The 12,887-nt window shown below is 47.4% G+C and overlaps 1 protein-coding gene across 1 annotated transcript in view; it reads left to right on the top strand.

Moving 5' to 3' along the window:
- Positions 1 to 986: 986 nt before the first annotated feature.
- LOC116979305 (sodium- and chloride-dependent neutral and basic amino acid transporter B(0+)-like) overlaps positions 987 to 12,887 on the top strand; it is a 50,733-nt gene continuing 38,832 nt past the window's right edge. The window contains exons 1-3 of the mRNA XM_033030913.1: positions 987 to 1,075; positions 1,833 to 1,965; positions 3,023 to 3,163. Coding sequence (XP_032886804.1) covers positions 987 to 1,075; positions 1,833 to 1,965; positions 3,023 to 3,163 — 363 coding nt within the window. The remainder of the gene's footprint in view (positions 1,076 to 1,832; positions 1,966 to 3,022; positions 3,164 to 12,887) is intronic.

Raw genomic sequence — 12,887 nt, 5'->3', positions numbered from 1 at the left:
AATAACCTTCTCAGCTGATCAGATGATTCGCTGCAGCCTCCGGATGTCGTGCTTGGTGGCTGAGCCAAACCAGACAATGATGGAGAAAGTGAGGACAGACTCTACGATGGCCGTATAGAATTGGACCATCATTGACGCAGGAAGTACATCCCCTGTTGTGCCTTTTTGACTATGGAATCGATGGTGCCATCGATAAAGGCAGTAAAGATAGTCCGATGGTCTCCAATGAGGTAGCGATGCAAGATACAAGATACATTTATTTGTCACATGTGCCAGTTGGCTGGGAACCGGACCAGAGTTACAACAGCGGAGGCGAAGCGCTGGATTCACCCCGGAGCGGGCGATGCTTACCTAGATTGCCGTTTGGAGCTCCGGAGCGTTGGGCCACTGCTCCAACATCGTGGAAATGCGGTTTGGGAGAGCTCCCAGCACGGGCGGCGCTGAACAACATCGCGGAGTCCTGGAGCTCTTTGCCGGGGACCGCCAGCATTACATCTCCGCCCAGCGCAGCCTGCGGACTTTGGGAGCTGCGGACTCCAGTAGGAGGTGCCCGACTCGGATGTCCAGGCCGCTGAGGAGGTCCCCCAGCCCCGACGTCGGACTAACATCACCCCGGCGAGCGGGCCTGAACATCGGGCCACCCGTAGCGGCGACTGCGGAGGGTTCGGGGAGGCCCCGACCACAGGTGAACATTAGAGGAAGATGAGTGACTTTGGTGCCTTTCCTCACAGTGGGAAACTTTTGATTCTGCTGTGTGGGGATGTTTTATGTTGAACTCTATCATGTGTTGTGTTCTTTATTTTATTGTATGGCTGTATGGTGATCACATTTCACTGTGAATTAAGCCATTCAGCTCAACTAGTCTACTCCACCATTCGATCATGGCTGATCTATATCTCCTTCCTAACCCCATTCTCTTGCCTTCTCTCCATAACCTTGGACACCTCTACTAATCAAGAATCTATCTATCTCGACTCGGGAGCTCCATGTCTCAGAGTGTTCCGATCCATCCTGACGCTGGTGTTTCGATTATCCCGACGAGAGGGCTTGAACATCGGACCGTCGGCAGCGGCAAGTGCGGATGGTTCAAAGGCCCTGACCATGGGTTTACAAAGGAGGAAGATGACTGAACTTTATTGCCTTCCATTACAGTGAGGAATGTGGATTCCACTGTGGTGGATGTTTATGTTAAATTTTATTTTATGTGGCTGTGTGTATTGTTCCTTTTCTCTTATTATGGCTGTATGGTAACTCAAATTTCACTGTACCTTAGTTGGTTAAGTGACAATAAACGCAAACGTGAACTTGAACTTGAATTTAAAAATATCCACTGACTTGGCCTCCACAGCCTTCTGTGGCAAAGAATTCCACAGATTTTCCACCCTCTGACCTAGACTTTCCCACTGGTGGAAACATCCTCCCCACATCCACTCTATCCAAGCCTTTCACTATTCTGTATGTTTCAATGAGGTCTCCCCTCATTCTTCTAAACTCCAGCAACCACAGGCCCAGTGCCGACAAACGCTCATCATAGGTTAACCTACTCATTCCTGGGATCATTCTTGTAAACATAGTCAGGATCGAACCCAGGCCTTTGGCCCTGTAAGGCAGCAATTCTACTGCTGTGCCACTATGCTGTCTCGGCTCGCCTGTGCTGGAAGCTGATTGCTTTCTTGGCAAAGTTTTATGTGTTTTACCTTTGATACATGCTAACGTTGATTTTAACACATCCAAATGCCTCACGGTTGAATTCCTCACGGTTTATATCTCATAATGAAGGTGTGTACTGAACTAATTCATGAGATGTGATATTTTCTTTTCATCTTATTCAGTAAGCAGGTTTTACGCCGGTCAAGGTCGATAGATGAGAGTGGGGAGATTGTCTGGCACTTGGCCCTCTGTCTGCTTCTGGCCTGGCTGATAGTTGGGGCCGCCCTGTCTAAGGGAATCAAATCTTCAGGAAAGGTAAAATAATTTTAGAAAGGTAAAAGGTCAAGCTCTGGTGATAAAATATGGGTTTCTACACAAGGAAATCGCATTGATGCTACCACTGGCTCTGTGCGAGGGGAGCGGGGCATCTGAAGATTGTCCCTGGGTGAAGGAATGGCAGCGAGTCCCCAAACTGCTGCAACCAGCCCCTGGTCTCAGGGTTTCAGTCACTCCTCCAGGTCTGTGGGTGAATATACAGCTGTGCTCCGGTTTCCTCCGACATCCCCAAGACGTGCGGGTTTCTAAATTGATTGGCCCTCTAAATTGTCCCATGTGTAGAAAGTGGATGCAGAAGTGAAATAACATAGAACTAGTGTGAGCAGTTGATTGATAGTCAGCATGGGCTCGGTGGGCTAAAGAGTCTGTTTCCATGATGTATCATAGAAACATAGAAAATAGGTGCAGGAGTAGGCCATTCGGCCCTTCGAGCCTGCACCGCCATTTGATATGATCATGGCTGATCATCCAACTCAGTATCCCATCCCTGCCTTCTCTCCATACTCCCTGATCCCTTTAGCCACAAGGGCCACATCTAACTCCCTCTTAAATATAGCCAATGAACTGGCCTCAACTACCTTCTGTGGCAGAGAATTCCACAGATTCACCACTCTCTGTGTAAAAAATGATTTTCTCATCTCGGTCCTAAAAGACTTCCCTCTTATCCTTAAACTGTGACCCCTAGTTCTGAACTTCCCCAACATCGGGAATAATCTTCCTGCATCTAGCCTGTCCAACCCCTTAAGAATTTTGTAAGTTTCTATAAGATCCCCCCTCAATCTTCTGAATTCCAGCGTGTACAAGCCGAGTCCGAAGCCGTTTACAAGCCATTAAATTATCTCACCTGTGCCATTTAAATTTAGTTCACTGCGCAACTCAGTGTTAAATATACATTCCATGTTATTAGTTCTCATCCAGTTTCTCCTGCTTCATCCTCTGAATTGATTATAGTTCCTCCTGTTTGCCTTTTAATTGAATTCAGTGGTGTAGATGTACAACAACGCAGAACAATCTAACAATCCTTCTCCCTGACCAGGTGGTTTATTTCACTGCAACATTCCCGTACGTGGTTCTGACTGTACTCCTGATCCGAGGACTGACCCTGGAGGGAGCCTGGAAAGGGATTCAATTCTACATTGGAAGTCAGTCCGACTTCTCAAAGCTGGCTGATGCTGAGGTAATCTCACCAGATATACAGAAAACTGTTATAACAGACCATGGGGGGAATGGTGTCTGTTGTTGCAATAACCCAGTTTATATACTCAAGTGTGTAGGAAAGAACTGCAAATGCTGGTTTAACTCGAAGGTAGACACAAAATGCTGAGTAACTCAGCGGGACAGGAAGTATCTCTTTCAGGTCGAGATCTGAAGAAGGGTCTCGAACCAAAACATCACCCATTCCTTCTCTCCAGAAAAGCTGCCTGTCCCGCTGAGTTGTATTCTCAAGTCTTCCTTCAACCTATGGCGTTTCAGAAGAAAAACAATGCATGCCTGTCCAACCTCTTCTTGTAAGTAATACCCCCTACTACAGGCAACATTCTCGTAAAAATTATTTGCCAAACCTTGGCTCAACTTGATTTCTTGTTGATGATATTTTGTTCTGCTACTACTGTCAATAAGAGTGAGAAGCAAAAACGCTACCATATATTGCTATGATTTTTGGCCATCTTACTCAGTCTTCCTCCGCTGAGGCGGCCCCGAGGATTTTTCCAATCGATGAGACAAAAAAAAGTTATGAATGTTTGAAAAATCTTGAGATCAGCTGATTGGTCCTCTAGCCTGTCAACCACCATGATGAATCGCCTTCCGGGGGGGCAGGATGATAAAACCCCGGATGCCTGGACGTGAGTCAGTCACTCTGGAAGATCGCGAGGGAGAGGCCACAGCTGGGATTTTAAGCTGTAAATCAACTGAAACGTGAGTCTGCAATGTACTTGCAATAAATGATTTGTTAGCCCTTAATGAAAATGCAATGAGTTGTTTGGCCTGCCCTGCCTGTGCTTGAAATTGCAATGCAAAATGGAAATGAAATGACAATGCAATGAGTTGTTTGGCCTGGCCTGCCCTGCCTGTGCTTGAAACTGCAATGCAAAATTGGAAATCAAATGACAATGCAATGAGGTGTTTGGCCTGCCCTGTCTGAGCTTGAAACTACAATGCAAAATTGGAAATGAAATGATAATGCAATGCAATGAGTTGTTTGGCCTGCCCTGGCTGTGCTTGAAACTACAATGCAAAATTGGAAATGAAATGACAATGCAATGAGTTGTTTGGTCTGTCCTTGAAAATGCAATGCAAAATTGGAAATGAAATGACATTGCAATGAGTTATTTGGCCTGCCCTATGCTTGAAATGGAAATGGAATTGAAATTGAAATGAGGTGTTGGCCTGCCCTGTGCTTGAAATGGAAATGGAATTGAAATTGAAATGAGGTGTTGGCCTGCCCTGTGCTTTAAATGGAAATGAAATAGAAATTGAAATTGAAATGTGGTGTTGGCCTGCCCTGTGCTTGAAATGGAAAGGAAATTTAAATTTAAAATTGAATGAAGTGTTGGCCTGCCCCTGTGCTTGAAATGGAAAGGAAATTGAAATTGAAACTTAAATGAGGTGTTGGCCTGCCCTGTGCTTGAAATGGAAAGGAAAATAACATTTTAAATGAGGTGTTGGCCTGCCCTGTGCTTGAAATGGAAAGGAAATTGACATTTTAAATGAGGTGTTGGCATGCCCTGTGCTTTAAATGGAAAGGAAATTGAAATTGAAATTGAAATGTGGTGTTGGCCTGCCCTGTGCTTGAAATGCAAAGGAATTTTAAATTTAAGTTTATATGGGGTGTTGGCGTGCTGTGCTTGAAATGGAAATGGAATTGAAATTGAATGAGGTGTTGGCTTTCCCTGTGCTTGAAGTGGAAATGGAATTGAAATTGAAATGAGGTGTTGGCCTGCCCTCTGCTTGAAATGGAAATGGAATTGAAATTAAAATGAGGTGATGGCCTGCCCTGTGCTTGAAATGAAAAGGAAATTGACATTTTAAACGAGGTGTTGGCCTGCCCTCTGCTTGAAATGGAAAGAAAATTTAAATTTAAATTTAAATGAGGTGTTGGCATGCCCTGTGCTTTCAATGGAAAGGAAATTGAAATTGAGACTGAAATGTGGTGTTGGCCTGCCCTGTGCTTGAAATGGAAAGGAATTTTAAATGTAAGTTTATATGGGCTGTTGGCCTGCTCTGTGCTTGAAATGGAAATTGAATTGAAATTGAAATGAGGTGTTGGCCTGCCCTGTGCTTGAAATGGAAATGGAATTGAATTAAAAATGAGGTGTTGGCCTGCCCTGTGCATGAAAAGGAAATGGAATTGAAATTGAAATGAGGTGTTGGCCTGCCGTGTGCTTGAAATGGAAAGGAAATTGAGATTGAAATTTAAATGAGGTGCTGGCCTGGCCTGCCCTGTGCTTGAAATGGAAAGGAAATTGAAATTTAAAGTTAAGTGACGTGTTGGCCTGCCCTGTGCTTGAAATAGAAAGGACATTTAAATGAGGTGTTGGTCTGCCCAGTGCTTGAAATGGAAAGGAAATGTATATTTAAATTTAAATGAGGTGTTGGCCTGCACTGTGCTTGAAACGGAAAGGAATTTGAAATTGAAATTTAAATTAGGTATTGTCCTGCCCTGTGCTTGAAATGGAAAGGAAATTTAAATTTAAATGAGGTGTTGGCCTGCCGTGTGCTTGAAATGGAAAGGAAATTGAAATTAAAATTTAAATGAGGTGTCGGCCTGCCCTGTGCTTGTAATGGAAATGAAATTGAAATTGAAATTTAAATGACGTGTTGGTCTGCCCTGTGCTTGAAATGGAAAGGAAATTGAAATTTCAAGTCAAGAGAGTTTATTGTCATGTGTCCCAGAAAGGAGAATGAAATTCTTGCTCGCTGCAGCACAACAGAATATTGTCGGCATGAATACAGAACAGATCAGTGTGTCCATATACCATAGAATACATATATACACACACATAAATAAACAGATAAAGTGCAATGGGATGTTATAGTTCAGAGTTTGTTTGAAGTTGTGTTTAATAGTGTGATGGCTGTGGGGAAGTAGCTGTTCCTGAACCTGGATGTTGCAGATTTCAGGCTCCTGTACCTTCTGCCTGATGGCAGCGGAGATATGAACGTGTGGCCAGGATGGTGTGGGTCCTTGATTATGTTGGCAGCCTTTTTGAGGTAGCAACGGTGATAGATTCCCTCGATAGGGAGGTCAGAGCTGATGATGGACTGGATAGTGTTTACAACTTTTTCCAGCCTTTTCCGCTCCTGGACGCTCAAGTTGCCGAAGCAAGCCACGATGCAACCGGTCACCATGCTCTCTACTGTACACCTGTAGAAGTTCGAGAGAGTCCTCCTTAACATACCGACTCTCCGTAATCTTCTCAGGAAGTAGATGCTTTCTTTATGAATGCATCAGTGATCTGGGACCAGGAGAGATCTTCGGAAATATTCACGCCCAGGAATTTGAAGTTCTTGACCCTCTCCACCATCGACCCGTTGATATAAACGGGACTGTGGGTCCCCATCCTACCCCTTCCAAACTCCACAATCAGTTTCTTGGTTTTGCTGGTGTTAAGAGTCAGGTTATTGTGCTGGCACCATTTCGTCAATCGGTCGATCTCACTTCTATACTCTGACTCATCCCCAACAGTGATACGTCGCACAACAGTGGTATCATTGGCGAATTTGATAATGGAGTTCGCACTATTGCCTGCTACGCAGTCATGAGTATAGAGTGAGTACAGCAGGGGGCTGAGCACGCAGCCTTGAGGTGCTCCCGTGCTGATTGTTGTCGAGGATGACACATTTCCACCAATATGGACAGACTGTGGTCTGTGAATGAGGAAGTCGAGCATCGAATTGCAGAGGGATGTGCAGAGACCCAGATCTGAGAGCTTGGTAACCAGCTTGGAGGGGATGATGGTATTAAATGCCGAGCTCTAGTCAGTGAATAACAGCCTGACATATACGTTTTTATTATCCAAGTGGTCCGGAGCGGAGTGGAGAGCCAGTGTGATCGCATCCACCTTTGATCTCTCCTGGTCCTAGAGTGGTAAGCGAACTGCAGTGGGTTCAGGTTTTTGTCGAGGTAGGAGTTGATATGAGTTGATTTGCGCCATGATCAGCCTCACAAAGCACTTCATCACCGGCGACGTTAGTGCCACTGGTCGATAGTCATTGAGGCTCGTCACCTTGCTCTCCTTGGGCACCGGTATTATTGATGCCCTTTTAAAGCAGGTGGTAACCTCAGACTCCAGCCAGTTGGTCCACACAGGTTTTTAAAACACACCTGGGTATATCATCAGGTCCAGGGGCTTTTCGAGGGTTACCCCTCTGAAGGATCTTCTGACGTCGGCCTCTGTGACTGCGACCGAAGTACCATGACGGCAAATGGGGGCTCGGGAAGGCACATCAGTGTTCTCCCTATCAAAGCATACGTAAAACGCATTGAGCTCGTCAGGGAGTGATGCTTTGCTGACAGTTGAGCTGCCTCCTGTTTCCACCTTGTAGGAGGGGTAGGAGCCTGCCCTGTGCTTGAAATGGAATGGAAATTTAAATTTAAATGAGGCGTTGGTCTGCCCTGTGCTTGAAATGGAAAGGAAATTTAAAGTTAAATGAGGCGTTGGCCTGCCCTGTGCTTGAAATGGTAAGGACATTGAAATTGAAATTTATATGAGGTGTTGGCCTGCCCTGTGCTTGAAATGGAAAGAAAATGAGTTGTTTGGCCTATCTGAAACCACTAATTTCAGCCGACGGCCCCTATTAGCCCAGAAACAAGTCCCTTTTGCCTCAAATGCCTGTATTAGCCCAGGAGGAGCATTTTGGCCAAATGGCCTATGTCAGGCCAGGAAAAGTTCAGAACAAGTGTCTTTCACTGAGATTTCTCCCTTTTTTTAAGGGTCTCTTCGGCCCATCAGGCCAGTACTAGCCGTGGAGGAGTACCTTTGGCCCATCAGTAAGTATTCCCCCTGTAAGTATTAAACCTCAACCCAGTATTTTTCTCCCTCCCTTCATTGGCTCCCTGTGAGGTCCAGGCCAGGATAGACTTTCCTCCTTCATTGATGTGATCTGCAGAAAAAGATGAAAAATATCTAAAATTGATACTGCAACCTCTCTCCCTTCTCTCTCACAGAGTCTCTCACCTGTTTTGGGCAGAACTTCTGGCAGTTTCTGAGCTGCCAGCTCACCAGCCCTGAGTGACTGAGTTGCCAGCCCACCAGGCCTGAGTGACTGAGCTGCCAGCCCACCAGGCCTGAGTGACTGAGTTGCCAACCCACCAGGCCTGAGTGGCTGAGCTGCCAGCCCACCAGGCCTGAGTGACTGAGCTGCCAGCCACCAGGCCTGAATGACTGAGCTGCCAGCCCACTAGGCCTGAGTGACTGAGCTGCCAGCCACTAGGCCTGAGTGACTGAGCTGCCAGCCCACCAGGCCTGAATGACTGAGCTGCCAGCCCACTAGGCCTGAGTGACTGAGCTGCCAGCCACCAGGCCTGAGTGACTGAGCTGCCAGCCCACCAGGCCTGAGTGACTGAGCTGCCAGCCCAACACGCCTGAGTGACTGAGCTGCCAGCCCACTAGGCCTGAGTGACTGAGCTGCCAGCCACCAGGCCTGAGTGACTGAGCTGCCAGCCCACCAGGCCTGAATGACTGAGCTGCCAGCCCACTAGGCCTGAGTGACTGAGCTGCCAGCCCACCAGGCCTGAGTGACTGAGCTGCCAGCCCACCAGGCCTGAGTGACTGAGCTGCCAGCCCAACACGCCTGAGTGACTGAGCTGCCAGCCCACCAGGCCTGAGTGACTGAGCTGCCAGCCCACCAGGCCTGAGTGACTGAGTTGCCAGCCCACCAGGCCTGAGTGGCTGAGCTGCCAGCCCAAGAATCCATTCAGCCCACAATGTCCATACTAGCCCTCTGGAAACCAGTATATTCGGCCCACAACACCCATACTAGCGCTCTAGAAAGCTCCTCCCCCCCCTCCCCACCACTGGCCACCAGTATTGGAATTGGTGGAGAGGTAGAATAATGCGTTGGGGGTCCAGCCCTCCCGTGTGAACATGGAACCCAACGGGTCCCACTTAGTCTAGTGTTTATTAAAGTTCGCTCACAGCATTCTTCTGCATGGTATTACAGTAAATTAGCAGGTACTCAAACTAATTACTTAAGCAGACTTCTGATAATATAATCCGCCTGGTAGGATTGGTTAGTAAGAAGTAACCAATCTACATCTTTCCTTGTAGAAACAAAATAAAGCATTGATACACGGTGGTTAAATATTACAGTAGCCGAAACGCTAATAACACATATGGGTAAGTATATCTGGTTACACAAAATCTCCGTATCTAAGGGGTGGCCTGCTGACCCGTCCGGCGCGCATGCAGTATAAATCCGCGTCTCCTCCTTTCATCGGTGAAGTGACCGGGGAAGGCACCGGAGACCTGCCGAGTTGAAGTGGAGAAATAGGCTAGCTGGATGCACAGTCTGTTGAGCAGTCAGCCCGGCAGTGGGAGGGTATATAAAACATGTGACCTCTGGATACGGAGCCGCAGGACGTGGTTCCTTCACTGGAAGGAGATGTTGACGGTTGCGTCTGTAAATGCCCCTGTCCGCGCTTACCAGGTAAGAGCGCGGTTCTTTAGCAGGGCTGTGGATGTGACCCAGACAGCCATAGCCCTTGTTGGTCTGGAGGCGAACAACTTGTCCACTGGAGAGAGGTTTAAGTGGCTTGCTGGACTTGTCAAAAGATCGTTTTTGTGCATCACGCTTCATTTGTGGTTGTTTCTGGACCGCGAGGTGAATGGACCCATTGCAACAACAGCTGCTGGGGTATGGGCAATGCAGCACGGGTTTGGCGAGACATCAGTCGTTGGGCTGGAAACCCAGTATGGGATCGCGGTCAATGTTCCTTAAGTTGAGCAAGCCCAGCTAGATGTCAGATTTGGCAAGATAAGAACAGGGCTGCTGGTGATATGTCCAAAGTCCCATAGTTCAGATGTGATGTTTTGGAGTAGGTCAATTTCAAACCAGCCCAAATACGAGTCGACGAGAACCAGATAGTGTTTCCCATTCCATTTGAATATGTCGGTGGTTACCGTGGACCACGGCAGAGGAGGAACCGGGTGAGATAGTAAAGGTTGTTTCTGCTGGTGTGGCGATAGGCTTTGCAGATGGTGCAGACCTCAGTTTTTTCACGTATGTACTTGGTCATACCAGGCCAGTAAAACATGCTCTGCGCACGTTGTAAGGTTACCTCCACACCGGGGTGGTCCCTGCGGACAGCATCGTAGTACTTGTCCCGGAGAACGGCTGGGCCAACTGCTTTGTGACCCTTGACTATAATCCCATCCTGTAGCACCAGCTCGTCGTGAACCAGGTAGTATGGGCAGATCGTGAGTGGGGTGCAGTGTTGTTTATCCGGCCAGCCACGCCGGATGACTGCAGACAGCAATTGTAAAGTCTCGTCAGCAGCCGTGTGCTTTGCCAGGCTGCTTAGTCAATCAGTGGGAACATACGATACCTTCATTACTGAGAACTGGTCCTGTTCCAAGGGCTGTTGTTCGCTGGTTTTGTGTGGGGCCCTTGATAGCGTGTCAGGCGTGTGCATGTCCTTGCCTTTTTTGTAGACTATGTTGAAATCGAAACACTGCAGCTGCATCATCATCCATTGCAGGCGAGCCGGAGCGGTGTGGATGGGTTTGTTCAAGATTGTGACCAGCGGCTGGTGGTCTGTTTCTATAGTCACAGATTTCCAAAAATAAAGTCTTTGAATTTCGTGCAGGCGAAAACCACCGCAAGTAACTTTTTCAATCTGAGTGTAATGTTGTTCAGTGTCGGTTAGTGTGCGGGAGGCATATGCAACAGGTTTATAGTCGCCATCGGTGGTGGGCTGCAGGCAGGCAGCGCCAAGTCCGTAACATGATGCATCACATGTGAGTGTCACTGGCAACTCTATAAAGCGAAGTAGGCGAGGGTGGGTGCACTGGCCAGCTGTAACTTGAGGATGTTAAAAGCTCTTTGGTGCTGTGGATACCAGGACCATTTAGTCTCATTGTGTGTCAGTTCCCGCAGGGGGGGCAGATATATCGCTGAGGTTGGAAATAAATTCCCCCAGGTAGTTGACCATTCCAAGGTATCTTTGTAAACTCATAACGTCAGTAGGAACCGGCATCTCGTTGATGGCAGTTGTTTTTGATGGGTCCAGTCTGAGACCATCACTAGTGAAAACATGCCCAATATAGGCAACTTCCAGGACCCGAAACTTACATTTCAGGGGATTGAGCTTGAGCTGAATGTCTTTGGCACGGTCCAGCACTTTCTTCAGATTGGCGTCATGCTCAGCTAAGTCGCGTCCGTAAACAAGAATGTCATCAACAATGATGGCACATGGATACCCCGCAAACAGTTGTTCCATTGTGCACTGGAAAACCTCACTGGCAGAGTTGATGCCAAAGGGCATTCTCAAGAATTTGTAACGGCTGAAAGGGATGCCGAACAAAGTAAGATTGGACGAGTCTGGGTCCAGCGGGATCTGCCTAAACAAGCTTTTGGCATCCAGAACGGAGAACACGGATGCGTTGCCTATTTGGGCAGCAACCTCCTCTACCGTTCGCATAGGGTAGTGTGGGTGTTTGATTGCTGTGTTTAGGTCCTTGGAGTTGATGCAGATACAGATTTCTTCCTTGTTTTTTTTCGTGGCAACCACCATAGTGGAAACCCAGGCAGATGGGTCAGTAACTGTAGCTATGACACCCAGGGAGACCATCCGCTGGAGCTCATTGTTTACTCTGTCGTGCATGGCATGCGGAACACGGTGTGGGGCTTGGACCACAGGAGTGATTTTGGGATCAACGGCGATTTTGTATTTTAGGGGCAGCTTACCAAGCTCGTCGTTACACAGATCTTTATACTGTGAGAGTATCTTCTGAGTGGGGCCCTCAGCGAGAAAGAGTTGATGGACAGCAGGGCTAAAGTAGACTAGGCCCAGATCATGGCATGTATTGATACCAAGCAGAGTTGCAGAATCCCCTTGGACGATAAAAAACGTAAGGGTATGGGACCCCGGGTCTATGATGCAGTTCAAATCAGTTTCTCCAAGCGGGTGCAGAACTTCACCCCTGTAGGCCTGTAACATGGCCAAAGCTTTTTCAACATGCTCAACACGACGTATATTATTTTAATTCAGATAAAGAAATGACATTACACTTTGCTCCGGTATCAATCTTAGCGATGGCAGTGTAGTTATTAACAATCATGCTGACTTCAGGGTCGAATTGCTCGTTAAAGGAAGGACGGAGGGAGTGAATGTCTGAACTGTTATCTTGGCTTTCAGTAGGAGAGTGGGGGATGGCGCATCCAGCTCTTGGTTTTCGCTATCAGTAGGTTTATGTTTTAGCAGGTGCACATTTGTCCATGGGATGGTTCGAGTCGCAAGGAAACGGGAACATTTTGCGAAGTGGTTAAATTTCTTACAGTAGTTGCATATTTTACCATAAGCAACACAGAATTCCCGACCTGGATCATGAGAATTGTTACAATTAGGGCACAGAGCAGTAGACCTTTGATGGTGCCAGGGAGGGGAAGGCTGTGAAGGCTTGTTAAGTTAAGAGGTATTGGCAAGGTTGATACTATACTGGGAGTGCTGCCCCGAGGTTACAGACCTTGTGTGAGAAGCCGTCCTCAGCGATCCGACAGGCGCGTTCGGCTTGATTTAGAGTCAGTTCAGTGTTACGAAGCAGTTCGTCTCTAACGTTGTCACTGAGCATACCTCCAACGAGTTAGTCCCGGATCAGATCATCGCATGAATTCTCAAAATCACAGCGCACAGCCATGTACTAAAAAAACACTCAATGGGTTCGTCCTGCTGTTGGAAC

This window comes from Amblyraja radiata, chromosome 12 (genome assembly GCF_010909765.2).
Source record: "Amblyraja radiata isolate CabotCenter1 chromosome 12, sAmbRad1.1.pri, whole genome shotgun sequence".
NCBI lineage: Eukaryota > Metazoa > Chordata > Chondrichthyes > Rajiformes > Rajidae > Amblyraja > Amblyraja radiata.
Note: the sequence above shows the minus strand (reverse complement) of the source record. Positions and strands in the feature narration are given on the sequence as shown.